Genomic DNA, 19,950 nt, shown 5'->3' with positions numbered 1-19,950 from the left:
GAATACGTGAGTCCACCACTTCCTCACCACTCACTCACCACTCACCCTCACCACTCACTCACCACTCACTCACCCACCACTCACTCACCCTCACCACTCACTCACAGTAACATGGTGGAATACGTGAGTCCACCATTTACTCAACACTCACCCTCACCACTCACCCTCACCACTCACTCACCACTCACTCACAGTAACATGGTGGAATACGTGAGTCCACCACTTACTCACCACTCACTCACCACTCACCCTCACCACTCACTCACCACTCACTCACCCACCACTCACCCTCACCACTCACTCACAGTATGGTGGAATACGTGAGTCCACCACTCACTCACTCACCACTCACCATTCACTCACCACTCACTCACCCTCACCACTCACTCACAGTAACATGGTGGAATACGTGAGTCCACCACTTACTCACCACTCACTCACCACTCACCCTCACCACTCACGCACAGTAACATGGTGGAATACGTGAGTCCACCACTTACCACTCACTCACCACTCACCCTCACCACTCACTCACCCACCACTCACCCTCACCACTCACTCACAGTAACATGGTGGAATACGTGAGTCCACCACTCACTCATCACTCACCCTCACCACTCACTCACCACTCACCCTCACCACTCACTCACAGTAACATGGTGGAATACGTGAGTCCACCACTTACTCACCACTCACTCAACACTCACCCTCACCACTCACTCACCCACCACTCACCCTCACCACTCACTCACAGTAACATGGTGGAATACGTGAGTCCACCACTCACTCATCACTCACCCTCACCACTCACTCACCACTCACCCTCACCACTCACTCACCACTCACTCACCCACCACTCACCCTCACCACTCACTCACAGTAACATGGTGGAATACGTGAGTCCACCACTTACTCACCACTCACTCACCACTCACCCTCACCACTCACTCACCACTCACTCACCCACCACTCACCCTCACCACTCACTCACAGTAACATGGTGGAATACGTGAGTCCACCATTTACTCAACACTCACCATCACCACTCACTCACCACTCACCCTCACCACTCACTCACTCACCACTCACCCTCACCACTCACTCACCACTCACCACTCACTCACCACTCACCCTCACCACTCACTTACTCACCCTCACCACTCACTCACTCACTCACCACTCACCCTCACCACTCACTCACCACTCACCCTCACCACTCACTCACCACTCACCCTCACCACTCACTCACCACTCACCCTCACCACTCACTCACCCTCACCATTCACTCACAGTAACATGGTGGAATACGTGAGTCCACCACTCACTCAACACTCACCCTCACCACTCACCCTCACCACTCACTCACCACTCACTCACCACTCACTCACTCACCACTCACTCACTACTCACTCACCCACCACTCACTCACCACTCACTCACCACTCACTCACCACTCACCCACTCACCCTCACCACTCACTCACAGTATGGTGGAATACGTGAGTCCACCACTTACTCACCACTCACTCACCACTCACCCTCACCACTCACTCACCACTCACTCACCCTCACCACTCACTCACCCTCACCATTCACTCACAGTAACATGGTGGAATACGTGAGTCCACCACTCACTCAACACTCACCCTCACCACTCACCCTCACCACTCACCCACCACTCACTCACCACTCACTCACTCACCACTCACTCACCACTCACTCACCCACCACTCACTCACCACTCACTCACCACTCACCACTCACCCTCACCACTCACTCACAGTATGGTGGAATACGTGAGTCCACCACTTACTCACCACTTACTCACCACTCACTCACCACTCACCCTCACCACTCACTCACCACTCACTCACCACTCACTCACCACTCACCCTCACCACTCACTCACCACTCACCCTCACCACCCACTCACTCACCACTCACCCTCACCACTCACTCACTCACCACTCACCACTCACTCACCACTCACTCACTCACCACTCACTCACTCACCACTCACTCACCACTCACTCACCCTCACCATTCACTCACAGTAACATGGTGGAATACGTGAGTTCACCACTCACTCACTCACCACTCACTCACCACTCACTCACCCTCACCACTCACTCACCCACCACTCACCCTCACCACTCACTCACAGTAACATGGTGGAATACGTGAGTCCACCACTCACTCACCACTCACCCTCACCACTCACTCACCACTCACTCACCCACCACTCACCCTCACCACTCACTCAAAGTAACATGGTGGAATACGTGAGTCCACCATTTACTCAACATTCACCCTCACCACTCACTCGCCACTCACCCTCACCACTCACTCACTCACCACTCACCCTAACCACTCACTCACTCACCACTCACCCTCACCACTCACCACTCACCCTCACCACTCACTCACTCACCACTCACCCTCACCACTCACTCACCACTCACCCTCACCACTCACTCACCACTCACTCACCCTCACCACTCACCCTCACCATTCACTCACAGTAACGTGGTGGAATACGTGAGTCCACCACTCACTCAACACTCACCCTCACCACTCACCCTCACCACTCACTCACCACTCACTCACCACTCACTCACTCACCACTCACTCACCCACCACTCACTCACCACTCACTCACCACTCACTCACCACTCACCCACTCACCCTCACCACTCACTCACAGTATGGTGGAATACGTGAGTCCACCACTTACTCACCACTCACTCACCACTCACCCTCACCACTCACCCTCACCACTCACTCACCACTCACCCTCACCACTCACCCTCACCACTCACTCACCACTCACCCTCACCACCCACTCACTCACCACTCACCCTCACCACTCACTCACTCACCACTCACCACTCACTCACCACTCACTCACTCACCACTCACCACTCACTCACCACTCACTCACTCACCACTCACTCACCACTCACTCACCACTCACTCACCCTCACCATTCACTCACAGTAACATGGTGGAATACGTGAGTTCACCACTCACTCACCACTCACTCACCACTCACTCACCTCACACTCACCACTCACTCACCACTCACTCACTCACCGCTCACCATTCACTCACAGTAACATGGTGGAATACGTGAGTCCACCACTCACCACTCACTCACCACTCACTCACCACTCACTCACCCTCACCACTCACCACTCACTCACTCACCATTCACCGCTCACCACTCACTCACAGTAACATGGTGGATATGTGAGTCCACCACTCACTCACCACTCACTCACTCACCCTCACTTACCCTCACCATTCACTCACAGTAAAATGGTGGAATACGTGAGTCCACCACTCACTCACCACTCACTCACCACTCACCACTCACTCACCACTCACTCACCCTCACTCACCACTCACTCACCCTCACCAGTCACTCACAGTAACATGGTGGACTACGTGAGTCCACCACTCTCTCACCACTCACTCACCACTCACCATTCACTCACCCTCACCATTCACTCACAGTAACATGGTGGAATGCGTGAGTCCACCACTCACTCACCACTCACTCACTCGCCACTCACTCACTCACCACTCACTCACCACTCACTCACTCACCCTCACCACTCACTCATCACTCACAGTAACATGGTGGAATATGTGAGTCCACCACTCACCACTCACTCACCACTCACTCACCACTCACCATTCACTCACCACTCACCCTCACCACTCACTCACTCACCACTCACTCACCACTCACCCTTACCACTCACCCTCACCACTCACTCACCACTCACTCACAGTAACATGGTGGAATACGTGAGTCCACCACTCACTCACCACTCACTCACCACTCACTCACCACTCACTCACCACTCACAGTAACATGGTGGAATGCGTGAGTCCACCACTCACTCACCACTCACTCACTCACCCTCACCACTCACTCACTCACCCTCACCATTCACTCACAGTAACATGGTAGAATACGTGAGTCCACCACTCACTCACCACTCACTCAACACTCACTCACCACTCACTCACTCACCACTCACTCACCACTCACTCAACACTCACCACTCACTCACTCACCACTCACTCACTCTCACCACTCACTCACCACTCACTCACTCACACTCACCACTCACTCACCCTCACCATTCACTCACAGTAACATGGTGGAATACGTGAGTCCACCTTTAGCCTCACCACTCACTCACCACTCACCCACACACACACCACTCACTTAGCGTTCATTCACCCTCGCACTCACCCATCACTCTCCCCCTCACCACTCTCACCACTCACCCACACTCACCATTCACTCACCCTCACAACACCACTCACTCACCCTCACAACACCACTCACTCCACCCACACACTCACCCTCACCACTCACCCACACTCAACATTCACTCACCCTCACAACACCACTCACTCACCCTCACAACACCACTCACTCCACCCACACACTCACCCACCACTCACCACTCACCCACACTCAACATTCACTCACCCTCACAACACCACTCACTCACCCTCACAACACCACTCACTCCACCCACACACTCACCCTCACCACTCTCACCACTCACCCACACTCAACATTCACTCACCCTCACAACACCACTCACTCACCCTCACAACACCACTCACTCCACCCACACACTCACCCTCACCACTCACCACTCACTCCACCCACACACTCACCCATCACTCTACACCACTCACCCTCACCACTCATCCTCACCACACCACTCACTCAACCTCATTCTCACCCACCACTCACACTCACCACACCATTCACTCATGCTCATGTTCACAGCACCACTCACTCACCCACCACTCACTCACCCTCACACTCACCCACCACTCTCACCACTCACCCTCACCACAGCACTCACTCACCCACACCACTCACTCACCCTCACCATACCACTCACTCACCCTCACTCCACCCACACACTCACCCACCACTCTCACCACTCACCCACCACTCTCACCACTCACCCACCACTCTCACCACTCACCCTGTGTGCGCTACGATGCACCACGAACCATGTCCATGTGTGTGTGTCCGTGTGTGTGTGTCCGTGTGTGTCCGTCCGCGTGTGTGTCCGCGTGTGTGTCCGCGTGTGTGTGTGTCCGTGTGTCCGTCCGTGTGTGTGTGTCCGTGTGTGTAGCGGTTAGCGCTACGCTGCGCTATGAACCTGGCGACCCGGGTTCGATTCCCGCTCACGGCCAACACCAGTGACGATTATCTGAACTGGTCCCGGGCATCCCCTAGCTCGACTCAGCCTCAAATGAGTACCTGGTGCGGTGGGTAGTAAACATCGCCACTGGGGAGACAAAGGCGGTCGGGCGTGGTGCTGGCCACCCACCCCCTCGTGTACCGTTACCGGCCTTCATAGGTGCTCGCTAACAGCACTTGCCCCTACAGTCTGTTAATGCTATACGGGGGATCTTTGTCTGTGTGTGTCCGTGTGTGTGTCTCCCACAGGTGATTCTCATTGAGTTCATACCAAAATGCTCCATCTTTAGACCGGACTAACATCAACAACAACAACAGCAACATCGTCATCAACATCTGTCATCAACAACGTCAACAACCAACAACATCAACGTTTGTCATCAATAACATATGGCATCAACGATATCTACAACATATGTCATCAGCAACGTCATCAATATCAACAACATCGTCAACAACATCAGCAACAACAACCTCACCAACGTCAACAATATCAACAACATCATCAACAACATCGTCAACAACATCAGCAACATCAACAACGTCACCATCTGTCAGCAACGTCAACAACATCAACAACATCAGCAACCATCATCAACAACAACAACAACATTTTATCGATAACAAGCTTGGTCATGTGATCGTGCCGGGTCACATGACCCCTCTCATGGTGGAGGGGGGGGGGGAGGCGGCACTCGACCCCACTGAGGTTAAATGTGAAAGGTTACACAGGTTACACGGTTCCAGGGTTAAAGGTTAAACTAATGCCCCCTCCCCACTCTGCCCCTCCATCTTTCCCCCCACTCTCCCCACCCTCCCCCCACTGTCCCCCCACTCTCCCCCTCCCCCCACTCTCCCCCTCCCCCCACTCTCCCCCCACTCTGCCTCCCCCCACTCTCCCCCCACTCTGCCTCCCCCCACTCTCCCCCCACTCTCCCTCTCTCTCCCTCCACTCTCCCTCTCCCCCCACTCTGTCTCTCTCTCTCTCCCCCCCACTCTCACCACTCTTTCTCTCTCCCCCCACTCTCCCCCCACTCTCCCCACTCTGCCTCTCCATCTCTCCCTCTGATGCTGCTGATGATGGTGATGATATTGGTGGTATTGATGATGATGGTGGTGATGGCTGTATTGGTGGTGATGGCGGTATTGATGATGGTATCGGTGGTGGTAGTGGTGGTGATGATGGTGATGGCGGTGGTGATGGTGGTGATGGTGGTGATGGCGGTAGTGGAGGTGATGGTGGTATTGATGAAGGCGGTGTTAATGGCGTTGGTGGTGGTAGTGGTGGTGATGATGGTGATGGCGGTGGTGATGGTGGTGATGGTGGTAGTGGTGGTGGTGATGGTGGTGAAGTCTGTGTCGCTGTAAAACCACGTGTTACCCGCGGGCCTTTTGAAAAGGAATTCGCTCGCTCTGATTGGCTCCTCTCCTCCCGGAGGTGGCGGGGTGGAGAGTCACCGACGGTGACGTCACCACTACGCTGGGCGTGGCTTCTTGGTGGTGGTGGTGGTGGTCTGCTGGGCATCACTCCACCTTCCTCCTGTAACTCCCTCCACCTCGCCCCTCCTTATTCACCCTCTCCCACCTCGTCCTCCTCCTCTCCCACCTCATCGCCCCTCCCTGTCCCCCCCCCCTTCATCTCTCTATCTTCCTCGTCTCCCACCTCACCCCCATCTCTCTCCATCCTCCACTCCCATCCCTCCTCCCCCATCTCTCTCCTCTCTCTCCATCCTCCCATCCCTCCCAAACCCCCATCTCTCTCCTCTCTCTCCATCCTATACTCACATCCTCCCATCCCTCCTCCCCCATCTCTCTCCTCTCTCTCCATCCTACTCCCATCCTCCCTCCCAAACCCCCATCTCCCTCCTCTCTCTCTCCATCCTGTACTCCCATCCTCCCAAACCCACATCTCTCTCCTCTGTCTCTCCATCCTATACTCACAGCCTCCCATCCCTCCCAAACCCCCATCTCTCTCCTCTGTCTCTCCATCCTATACTCCCATCCTCCCATCCCTCCTCCCCCATCTCTCTCCTCTCTCTCCATCCTACTCCCATCCTCCCTCCCAAACCCCCATCTCTCTCCTCTCTCTCTCTCCATCCTATACTCACATCCTCCCTCCCATCCCCCCCATCTCTCTCCATCCTATACTCCCATCCTCCCTCCCAAACCCCCATCTCTCTCCTCTCTCTCTCTCCATCCTATACTCCCATCCTCCCTCCCATCCCTCCTCCCCCATCTCCCTCCTCTCTCTCCATCCTATACTCCCATCCTCCCTCCCAAACCCCCATCTCTCTCCTCTCTCTCCATCCTATACTCCCATCCTCCCATCCCTCCTCCCCCATCTCTCTCCTCTCTCTCCATCCTATACTCACATCCTCCCATCCCTCCTCCCTCATCTCTCTCCTCTCTCTCCATCCTATACTCACATCCTCCCTCCCAAACCCCCATCTCTCTCCATCCTCCACTCCCATCCTCCCATCCCTCCTCCCTCATCTCTCTCCTCTCTCTCCATCCTATACTCACATCCTCCCTCCCAAACCCCCATCTCTCTCCTCTCTCTCCATCCTATACTCACATCCTCCCTCCCATCCCCCCCCCCCATCTCCCTCCTCTCTCCATCCCCCCCCCCCCCCCCACCATCTCTCTCCATCCTCCCCCCCCATCTCCCTCCTCTCTCTCCATCCTCCACTCTCATCCTCCCATCCCTCCTCCCCCATCTCTCTCCATCCTATACTCACATCCTCCCTCCCAATCCCCCATCTCCCCCATCTCTCTCCATCCTATACTCCCATCCTCCCTCCCAAACCCCCATCTCTCTCCTCTCTCTCTCCATCTTATACTCCCATCCTCCCTCCCATCCTCCCTCCCATCTCTCTCCATCCTCCCCCCCCCCATCTCCCTCCCATCCCTCCCCTCCCACCTCACCCCCTCCCACAACTGCGCTCCGATGGGCCGTTAGTAGTAAAATCGGCGGCGTCGCTGAGGCTGTAAATATTCTTGACCCAATACTGTGGCGGGCTTGGAGATTTTTACACGCGCGCACACACGTATATACACACACGTATACACACACACGCACGTATACACACGTATACACACACGTATACACACACACGCACGTATACACGCACGTATACACACACACGCGCGTATACATACGCATACGTATACACACGCGCACGTATACACACACGCACACGTATACACACGCGCACGTATACACACGTGTACGTATATACACGCGCACGTATACACGCGCACGTATACACACACGCACACGTATATACACGCGCACGTATACACACGCGCACGTACACGCACACGTACACACACGCGCACGTATACATGCACACGCGCACGTATACATACACGGACGTATACACACGTATACATACACGTGCGTATACGCACACGTATACATACACGCACACACGTATATACACACGCACACACGTATACATGCACACACGCTCGTATACATGCACACACGCACACGTATATACACACACACACGTACACATACACGCACACACACACGTACACATACACGCACACTGGCGGAGTCAGTGGGGGGGGGGTGGGTGGCACGTGCCCCCCTCCCCTCCCCCCCCCCTCAACGATCCCATCGAAATCCCACATTTCGATGGGATCGCTGTGATTTATCAGTACTAAATCGGGCTTTTCGCGACACCAAACCCCCCATCACCACCACCGCCACCACCACCATCGCCACCGCGCGCGCGGGACTCTGAGACGATGGGCTCCGGCAGTCCACAATTTGGCGACGGGCAAAGCGGCGGCGGCGGCTGCTACAACAACAACAACGACGACGACAGGCGGCTCGCCGAATCGTGCCCCGAGCCGCGTCCACAAGAGTCCACGACGCGACTCCCCAAGAAGGTCGTCGGCGCCTCTCGGCGGGCGCGACGGCGATGGGCAACCGGGCGGTTCGCGGTTCCCACCCACCTCTCGATCGATGGGGCCCGAAGCCACGCACACACACACACGCACACACACGCACACGAGCCATGGGCAACGGGAGACAACTCCCCCGCTCGCCGTTGTCCCCTGTCGGTTGTTTCGCTAGAGCAGCGTGAGAGGGCGGATCCGTGCAGCGGCGAGATTTTCCCTCCGGGGTTTCGTGCACCCTTTTTAGCGTGGACTTTGGCGAAAGGGAATCGGGGAGCGTGGATTCCTGCGGCCGCCGAAAGCTTCCAGCTCCTCGCTCGCTGACGGCGCCGTATACTCGCGAACAACTTGCAATTTTGATTCAAAGCCCTTCGTGACTGCAGGGGATTCGCATTCGGGGTTCTTTCGGGGGGGGGGGGGAAACGGTAAAATGATTTAAATATATATATAAAACGATCAAATTGCCGCGACGTTTCGACTGCAACGCTAGGAGCAATCGTCATCGGGCGTGAACACCACAGCAAAGAACAATTTGTAAGCAAGACGATTTGAAATTTAGGTTCGGATTTTTTCTTTTGGCGATGACGATTGCTTCTTGCGTTGCAGTCGAAACGTCGTGAGAATTTTATTGTCTTATATATATTTTTTTTTAAAAATCATTTTATTGTTTCCCTATCTACGTGGTGGTGACTTTACGGGAAGAACCAAGAATAATAATTTTTATTGTTTTACAATAATTTTGTTGTTTTATATTTTTATTATTTTATTGTTTCCCTATCTACGTGGTGGTGACTTTACGGAAAGAACCAAGAATAATAATTTTGTTGTTTTACAATAATTTTGTTGTTTTACAATAATTTTATTGTTTTACAATAATTGTATTGTTTTATATTTTGTATTACTTTATTGTTTCCCTATCTACGTGGTGGTGACTTTACGGAAAGAACCAAGAATAATAATTTTGTTGTTTTACAATAATTTTATTGTTTTACAATAATTTTATTGTTTTATATTTTTTATTACTTTATTGTTTCCCTATCTACGTGGTGGTGACTTTACGGGAAGAACCAAGAATAATAATTTTATTGTTTTACAATAATTTTATTGTTTTATATTTCTTGTATTATTTTATTGTTTCCCTATCTGCGTGGTGGTGACTTTTTTACCGAAAGAACCAAGAATGCGAACTCCTTACTCACTAACAACAACTCAACTCCTCTTATCATTTTTCACTGCTGGAGGGGGTTGACACTGTCCTCCCCTCCTACTTGAAAATCCTGGCTCCGCCATCACACACGGGTGCGGCGTGCGAATTCGTAAATAGGTGAATGGAATATCTCGTTAGCGTCTGTCTCTCCCTCCCCTCCCCCCCAATCGCCAGGTGTATTATAGACAGACGTGTACCCCAGGGAGGGATTGGGGGGGGCAGACTTTGTGCGCGTTACGGCAGAAAGGTGACACGGGGTGGTGGCGTGGGGTGGGGGTTAATCGGTGGGCCACGTGGTGATGGTGGTGGTGGTGATGGTGGTGGTGGTCACTGACACCATGATGGTGGTGGTGGTGGTCACTGACACCATGATGGTGGTGATCACTGACACCATGATGGTGGTGGTGATCACTGACACCATGATGATGGTGGTGGTGGTGGTCACTGACACCATGGTGGTGGTGGTGATCACTGACACCATGATGATGATGGTGGTGGTCACTGACACCATGGTGGTGGTGGTGGTCACTGACACCATGGTGGTGGTGGTGATCACTGACACCATTATGATGGTGGTGATGGTGGTGATGGTGGTGGTGGTCACTGACACCATGATGGTGGTGGTGGGGATCACTGACACCATTATGGTGGTGGTGATCACTGACACCATGATGATGGTGGTGGTGATCACTGACACCATGATGATGGTGGTGGTGGTCACTGACACCATGGTGGTGATGGTGGTGGTGGTCACTGACACCATGGTGGTGGTGGTGGTGGTGGTCACTGACACCATGGTGGTGGTGATCACTGACACCATGATGGTGGTGGTGGTCACTGACACCATGGTGGTGGTGGTGGTCACTGACACCATGGTGGTGGTGATCACTGACACCATTATGATGGTGGTGGTGGTCACTGACACCATGATGATGATGGTGGTGGTGGTCACTGACACCATGATGGTAGTGATGGTGGTCACTGACACCATGATGGTAGTGATGGTGGTCACTGACACCATGATGGTGGTGGTGGTCACTGACACCATGATGATGATGGTGGTGGTGGTCACTGACACCATGGTGGTGGTGATGGTGGTGGTGGTCACTGACACCATGATGATGGTGGTGGTGGTCACTGACACCATGATGATGGTGGTGGTGGTCACTGACACCATGATGATGATGGTGGTGGTGGTCACTGACACCATGATGATGATGGTGGTGGTCACTGACACCATGATGATGATGGTGGTGGTGGTCACTGACATCATGATGATGGTGGTGGTGATCACTGACACCATGATGGTGGTGGTGGTCACTGACACCATGATGATGATAGTGGTCACTCACACCATGATGATGGTGGTGGTGATCACTGACACCATGATGGTGGTGGTGGTCACTGACACCATGATGATGATGGTGGTCACTGACACCATGATGATGGTGGTGGTGGTCACTGACACCATGATGGTGGAGAGTGAGAGAGTGTGAGAGAGAGACAGCGGTTTATCCACCTGCGTCGTTTACGTCCGGGGGAAAGAGGGGGAGCGAGACGCAACAATGCAACAATTATCCCGTGAGAGAGTGATGGGGAGAGTGATGGGGAGAGTGAGAGAGAGTGATAGAGTGTGAGAGAGAGTGTGAGAGAGAGAGTGTGAGAGAGAGAGTGTGATAGGGAGAGTATGATAGGGAGAGAGTGTGAGTGAGTGAGAGAGTGATGGGGAGAGTGTGAGAGAGTGTGGGAGAGTGTGGGAGAGTGATAGAGTGTGGGAGAGTGATAGAGTGTGGGAGAGTGATAGAGTGTGAGAGAGTGTGAGAGAGTGATAGAGTGTGAGAGAGAGTGTGGGAGAGTGTGGGAGATTGATAGAGTGTGAGAGTGTGAGAGAGTGATGGGGAGAGTGTGAGAGAGTGTGAGAGAGTGATAGAGTGTGAGAGTGAGAGAGAGTGATAGGGAGAGAGTGTGAGAGAGAGTGATAGGGAGAATGTGAGAGAGAGAGTAATAGGGAGAGTGAGAGAGTGATAGGGATAGTGTGAGAGAGAGAGTGTGATAGGGAGAGAGTGATAGGGAGAGAGTGTGAGAGAGTGATAGGGAGAGAGTGTGATGGAGAGAGTGTGATGGAGAGAGTCATAGGGAGAGAGTGATAGGGAGAGAGTGAGAGAGAGTGATAGGGATAGTGTGAGAGAGAGTAATAGGGAGAGAGTGAGAGTGTGATAGGGATAGTGTGAGAGAGTGTGAGAGAGAGAGTGATAGTATGAGAGAGAGTGATAGAGAGCTGGTGCCGTGTCTCCTATCCCCAGGGATGCCGGAGATCGATTGACCCCCCCCCCGATCCCCCTCCGCCGATTCCCCCCCCCCCCCCGTCGTTTGTATAAATAAATAAATAACTCCCGGTCGTCTTCCGGCTCTCTGTGCGCGCGGCTCGAATCACGGTGGGCACCCCTGGTTAATACTGCGGCAGGCACACACAGACGGGGCGCGCACACACAATGAACACAAACACAACCACATACAGAGACATGATGAACACAATTTCGATTTAAAGCTTTCGTAACTGCAAGGATTCATCTTCTTTGGTTCTTTCGGTAAAGTCACGTAGAATGAGAATAAAATAATAAATTGATAAAATAAAATAACACAATAATATTCTCACGACGTTTCGGCCACAACACAAGGTGCCTTCATCAGGTGAAGGGACGAGACTGTCTGCTAGGGCGCTGTCCTACCAGACAGTCTCGTCCCTTCACCTGATGAAGGCCGCTTGTGTTGTGGCCGAAACGTCGTGAGAATATTAGTGTTATTTTATTTTATCAATTTATTATTTTATTCTCATTCTACGTGACTTTACCGAAAGAACCAAAGAAGATGATGAACACAACCACAATAATAAACACAATACTCATTGTTTTTTTTCGGTAAAGTCACCTATGTAGAAATACAATAAAATTACATTAAAACAAGACGATCACGACGTTTCGATCACGACACAAGCGATCTTCATCAGGTGTCAAGAGCAAATCACGGAGGTAAATACAACAACAAAAAGATCTTTGTTGTGTTTACCTCCATGATTTGCTCTTGACACCTGATGAAGATCGCTTGTGTTGTGATCGAAACGTCGTGATTGTCTTGTTTTAATGTAATTTTATTGTGTTTCTACAGACGTGACTTTACCGAAAAAACCAATGAGTAATTTTATGCTGTCACGAAAGCTTGAATTACCTTATCAACAAACACAATACACAAGCATACGGACAAACACAATGAACACACGCTGAAATATTATACACTACACTATACACTACACTATATACTACTATACACTACGCCAGGCTAGGTGCAGGAAGTCTCGGAACTTAGATGACCTGTAGATGCACCACCAGCTGTAACCCCCATACTGTGCCAGGCTAGGTGCAGGAGGTCTCTGAACTTAGATGACCTGTAGATGCACCACCAGCTGTAACCCCCCTACTGTGCCAGGCTAGGTGCAGGAGGTCTCGGAACTTAGATGACCTGTAAATGCACCACCAGCTGTAACCCCCATACTGTGCCAGGCTAGGTGCAGGAGGTCTCGGAACTTAGATGACCTGTAGATGCACCACCAGCTGTAACCCCCATACTGTGCCAGGCTAGGTGCAGGAAGTCTCGGAACTTGCAGTGAGGGAAAAAAAGTATTTGATCCCCTGCTTATTTTGTACGTTTGCCCACTAACAAAGAAATGATCAGCCTATAATTTTAATGACAGGTTTATTTGGACAGTGAGAGACAGAATACCAACAAAATATCCAGAAAAACGCATGTCAAAAATGTTTTAAATTGATTTGCATTTTAATGAGGGAAATAAGTATTTGACCCCCTCTCAATCAGAAAGATTTCTGGCTCCCAGGTGTCTTTTATACAGGTAACGAGCTGAGATTAGGAGCACACTCTTAAAGGGAGTGATCCTAATCTCAGCTTGTTACCTGTATAAAGACACCTGTCCACAGAAGCAATCAATCAGATTCCAAACTCTGCACCATGGCAAAGACCAAAGAGCTCTCCAAGGATGTCAGGGACAAGATTGTAGACCTACACAAGGCTGGAATGGGCTACAAGACCATTGCCAAGCAGCTTGGTGAGAAGGTGACAACAGTTGGTGGGATTATTCGCAAATGGAAGAAACACAAAAGAACTGTCAATCTCCCTCGGCCTGGGGCTCCACGCAAGATCTCACCTCGTGGAGTTGCAATGATCATGAGAACGGTGAGGAATCAGCCCAGAACTACACGGGAGGATCTTTTCAGTGATCTCAAGGCAGCTGGGGCCATGGTCACCAAGAAAACAATTGGTAACACACTACGCCGTGAAGGACTGAAATCCTGCAGCGCCCGCAAGGTCCCCCTGCTCAAGAAAGCACATATACATGCCCGTCTGAAGTTTGCCAATGAACATCTGAATGATTCAGAGGACAACTGGGTGAACGTGTTGTGGTCAGATGAGACCAAAATGGAGCTCTTTGGCATCAACTCAACTCGCCGTGTTTGGAGGAGGAGGAATGCTGCCTATGACCCCAAGAACACCATCCCCACCGTCAAACATGGAGGTGGAAACATTATACTTTGGGGGGGGGGGGGGTTTCTGCTCAGGGGACAGGACAACTTCACCGCATCAAAGAGACGATGGACGGGACCATGTACCGTCAAATCTTGGATGAGAACCTCCTTCCCTCGGCCAGGGCATTGAAAATGGGTCGTGGATGGGTATTCCAGCATGACAATGACCCAAAGCACACGGCCAAAGCAACAAAGGAGTGGCTCAAGAAGAAGCACATTAAGGTCCCTGGAGTGGCCTAGCCAATCTCCAGACGTTAATCCCATAGAAAATCTATGGAGGGAGCTGAAGGTTCGAGTTGCCAAACGTCAGCCTCGAAACATTAATGACTTGGAGAAGATCTGCAAATAGGAGTCGGACAAAATCCCTCCTGAGATGTGTGCAAATCTGGTGGCCAACTACAAGAAACGTCTGACCTCTGTGATTGCCAACAAGGGTTTTGCCACCAAGTACTAAGCCATGTTTTGCAGAGGGGTCAAATACTTATTTCCCTCATTAAAATGCAAATCAGTTTATAACATTTTTGACATGCGTTTTTCTGGATTTTTTGTTGTTATTCTGTGCCAGGCTAGGTGCAGGAGGTATCAGAACTTAGATGACCTGTAGATGCACCACCAGCTGTAACCCCCTACTGTGCCAGGCTAGGTGCAGGAGGTATCGGAACTTAGATGACTTGTAGATGCACCACCAGCTGTAACCCCCATACAGTGCCAGGCTAGATGCAGGAGGTCTCGGAACTTAGATGACCTGTAGATGCACCACCAGCTGTAACCCCCATACTGTGCCAGGCTAGGTCCAGGAGGTCTCGGAACTTAGATGACCTGTAGATGCACCACCAGCTGTAACCCCCATACTGTGCCAGGCTAGGTGCAGGAGGTCTCGGAACTTAGATGACCTGTAGATGCACCACCAGCTGTAACCCCCCTACTGTACCAGGCTAGGTGCAGGAGGTCTCGGAACTTAGATGATCTGTAGATGCACCACCAGCTGTAACCCCCCTACTGTGCCAGGCTAGGTGCAGGAGGTCACGGGACTTAGATGACCTGTAGATGCACCAGACCAGCTGTAACCCCCCTACTGTGCCAGGCTAGGTGCAGGAGGTCTCGGAACTTAGATGACCTGTAGATGCACCACCAGCTGTAACCCCAATACTGTGCCAGGCTAGGTGCAGGAGGTCACGGGACTTAGATGACCTGTAGATGCACCAGACCAGCTGTAACCCCCCTACTGTGCCAGGCTAGGTGCAGGAGTTCTCGGAACTTAGATGTTCTGTAGGTGCACCACCAGCTGTAACCCCCATACTGTGCCAGGCTAGGTGCAGGAGGTCTCGGAACTTAGATGACCTGTAGATGCACCAGACCAGCTGTAACCCCCATACTGTGCCAGGCTAGGTGCAGGAGGTATCAGAACTTAGATGACCTGTAGATGCACCACCAGCTGTAACCCCCCTACTGTGCCAGGCTAGGTGCAGGAGATCTCTGAACTTAGATGACCTGTAGATGCACCACCAGCTGTAACCCCCTACTGTGCCAGGCTAGGTGCAGCAGGTCTCGGAACTTAGATGACCTGTAGATGCACCAGACCAGCTGTAACCCCCATACTGTGCCAGGCTAGGTGCAGGAGGTCTCGGAACTTAGATAACCTGTAGATGCTCCACCAGCTGTAACCCCCATACTGTGCCAGGCTAGGTGCAGGAGGTCTCGGAACTTAGATTACCTGTAGATGCACCACCAGCTGTAACCCCATACTGTGCCAGGCTAGGTGCAGGAGGTCTCAGAACTTAGATGACCTGTAGATGCACCACCAGCTGTAACCCCCATACTGTGCCAGGCTAGGTGCAGGAGGTCTCAGAACTTAGATGACCTGTAGATGCACCACCATCTGTACCCCCCTACTCTGCCAGGCTAGGTGCAGGAGATCTGGGAATTTAGCTGACCTGTAGATGCACCACCAGCTGTAACCCGCATACTGTGCCAGGCTAGGTGCAGGAGGTCTCGGAACTTAGATGACCTGTAGATGCACCACCAGCTGTAACCCCCCTACTGTGCCAGGCTAGGTGCAGGAGGTCTCAGAACTTAGATGACCTGTAGATGCACCACCAGCTGTAACCCCCCTACTGTGCCAGGCTAGGTGCAGGAGGTCTCAGAACTTAGATGACCTGTAGATGCACCACCAGCTGTAACCCCCATACTGTGCCAGGCTAGGTGCAGGATGTCTCGGAACTTAGATGACCTGTAGATGCACCACCAGCTGTAACCCCCATACTGTGCCAGGCTAGGTGCAGGAGGTCTCGGAACTTAGATGACCTGTAGATGCACCACCAGCTGTAACCCCCCTACTGTGCCAGGCTAGGTGCAGGAGGTCTCGGAACTTATATAACCTGTAGATGCACCACCAGCTGTAACCCCCCTACTGTGCCAGGCTAGGTGCAGGAGTTCTCGGGACTTAGATGTTCTGTAGATGCACCACCAGCTGTAACCCCCTTAATGTGCCAGGCTAGGTGCAGGAAGTCTCGGAGCTTGCAGTGAGGGAAAAAGTATTTGATCCCCTGCTTATTTTGTACGTTTGCCCACTGACAAAGAAATGATCAGTCTATAATTTTAATGGTAGGTTTATTTGGACAGTGAGAGACAGAATAACAACAACAAAATCCAGAAAAACGCACGTCAAAAATGTTATAAATTGATTGGCATTTTAATTAGGGAAATAAGTATTTGACCCCCTCTTAATCAGAAAGATTTCTGGCTCCCAGGTGTCTTTTATACAGGTAACGAGCTGAGATTAGGAGCACACTCTTAAAGGGAGTGATCCTAATCTCAGCTTGTTAACTGTATAAAAGATACCTGTCCACAGAAGCAATAAATCAGATTCCAAACTCTCCACCATGGCCAAGACCAAAGAGCTCTCCAAGGATGTCAGGGACAAGATTGTAGACCTACACAAGGCTGGAATGGGCTACAAGACCATTGCCAAACAGCTTGGTGAGAAGGTGACAACAGTTGGTGCGATTATTCGCAAATGGAAGAAACACAAAAGAACTGTCAGTCTCCCTCGGCCTGGGGCTCCATGCAAGTTCTCACCTCGTGGAGTTGCAATGATCATGAGAACGGTGAGGAATCAGCCCAGAACTACACGGGAGGATCTTGTCAGTGATCTCAAGGCAGCTGGGACCATGGTCACCAAGAAAACAATTGGTAACACACTATGCCGTGAAGGACTGAAATCCTGCAGCGCCCGCAAGGTCCCCCTGCTCAAGAAAGCACATATACATGCCCGTCTGAAGTTTGCCAATGAACATCTGAATGATTCAGAGGACAACTGGGTGAACGTGTTGTGGTCAGATGAGACCAAAATGGAGCTCTTTGGCATCAACTCAACTCGCCGTGTTTGGAGGAGGAGGAATGCTGCCTATGAACCCAAGAACACCATCCCCACCGTCAAACATGGAGGTGTAAACATTATGCTTTGGGGGTGTTTTTCTGCGAAGGGGACAGGACAACTTCACCGCATCAAAGGGACGATGGACGGGGCCATGTACCGTCAAATTTTGGATGAGAACCTCCTTCCCTCAGCCATGGCATTGAAAATGGGTCGTGGATGGGTATTCCAGCATGACAATGACCCAAAGCACACGGCCAAAGCAACATAGGAGTGGCTCAAGAAGAAGCACATTAAGGTGCTGGAGTGGCCTAGCCAGTCTCCAGACCTTAATCCCATAGAAAATCTGTGGAGGGAGCTGAAGGTTCGAGTTGCCAAACGTCAGCCTCGAAACCTTAATGACTTGGAGAAGATCTGCAAATAGGAGTCGGACAAAATCCCTCCTGAGATGTGTGCAAACCTGGTGGCCAACTACAAGAAAAGTCTGACCTCTGTGATTGTCAACAAGGGTTTTTGCCACCAAGTACTAAGCCATGTTTTGCAGAGGGGTCAAATACTTATTTCCCTCATTAAAATGCAAATCAATTTATAACATTTTTGACATGCGTTTTTCTGGATTTTTTGTTGTTATACTGTGCCAGGCTAGGTGCAGGAGGTATCAGAACTTAGATGACCTGTAGATGCACCACCAGCTGTAACCCCCTACTGTGCCAGGCTAGGTGCAGGAGGTATCGGAACTTAGATGACTTGTAGATGCACCACCAGCTGTAACCCCCATACAGTGCCAGGCTAGATGCAGGAGGTCTCGGAACTTATATGACCTGTAGATGCACCACCAGCTGTAACCCCCATACTGTGCCAGGCTAGGTGCAGGAGGTCTCGGAACTTAGATGACCTGTAGATGCACCACCAGCTGTAACCCCCATACTGTGCCAGGCTAGGTGCAGGAGGTCACGGGACTTAGATGACCTGTAGATGCACCAGACCAGCTGTAACCCCCATACTGTGCCAGGCTAGGTGCAGGAGGTCTCGGAACTTAGATGACCTGTAGATGCACCAGACCAGCTGTAACCCCCCTACTGTGCCAGGCTAGGTGCAGGAGGTCTCAGAACTTAGATGACCTGTAGATGCACCACCAGCTGTAACCCCCATACTGTGCCAGGCTAGGTGCAGGAGGTCACGGGACTTAGATGACCTGTAGATGCACCAGACCAGCTGTAACCCCCATACTGTGCCAGGCTAGGTGCAGGAGGTCTCGGAACTTAGATGACCTGTAGATGCACCAGACCAGCTGTAACCCCCCTACTGTGCCAGGCTAGGTGCAGGAGGTCTCAGAATTTAGATGACCTGTAGATGCACCACCAGCTGTTACCCCCATGCTGTGCCAGGCTAGGTGCAGGAGGTCACGGGACTTAGATGACCTGTAGATGCACCACCAGCTGTACCCCCCTACTGTGCCAGGCTAGGTGCAGGAGGTCACGGGACTTAGATGACCTGTAGATGCACCAGACCAGCTGTAACCCCCCTACTGTGCCAGGCTAGGTGCAGGAGGTCTCAGAACTTAGATGACCTGTAGATGCACCACCAGCTGTAACCCCCATACTGTGCCAGGCTAGGTG

General features: G+C 51.8%; 1 protein-coding gene across 1 annotated transcript in view; it reads left to right on the top strand.

Moving 5' to 3' along the window:
* The window catches only part of CHIC2 (cysteine rich hydrophobic domain 2), a 36,130-nt gene extending 26,330 nt beyond the window's left edge, over positions 1-9,800 (top strand). Inside the window, exon 6 of the mRNA XM_032980932.2 lies at positions 5,494-9,800. Coding sequence (XP_032836823.1) covers positions 5,494-5,544 — 51 coding nt within the window. The 3' untranslated portion in view covers positions 5,545-9,800. The remainder of the gene's footprint in view (positions 1-5,493) is intronic.
* The last annotated feature ends 10,150 nt before the right edge of the window (positions 9,801-19,950 follow it).

This window comes from Petromyzon marinus, chromosome 76 (genome assembly GCF_048934315.1).
Source record: "Petromyzon marinus isolate PM22_M1 ecotype Great Lakes invasive population chromosome 76, UKy_Petmar_22M1.pri1.0, whole genome shotgun sequence".
Taxonomy (NCBI): Eukaryota; Metazoa; Chordata; class Hyperoartia; order Petromyzontiformes; family Petromyzontidae; genus Petromyzon; species Petromyzon marinus.
Note: the sequence above shows the minus strand (reverse complement) of the source record. Positions and strands in the feature narration are given on the sequence as shown.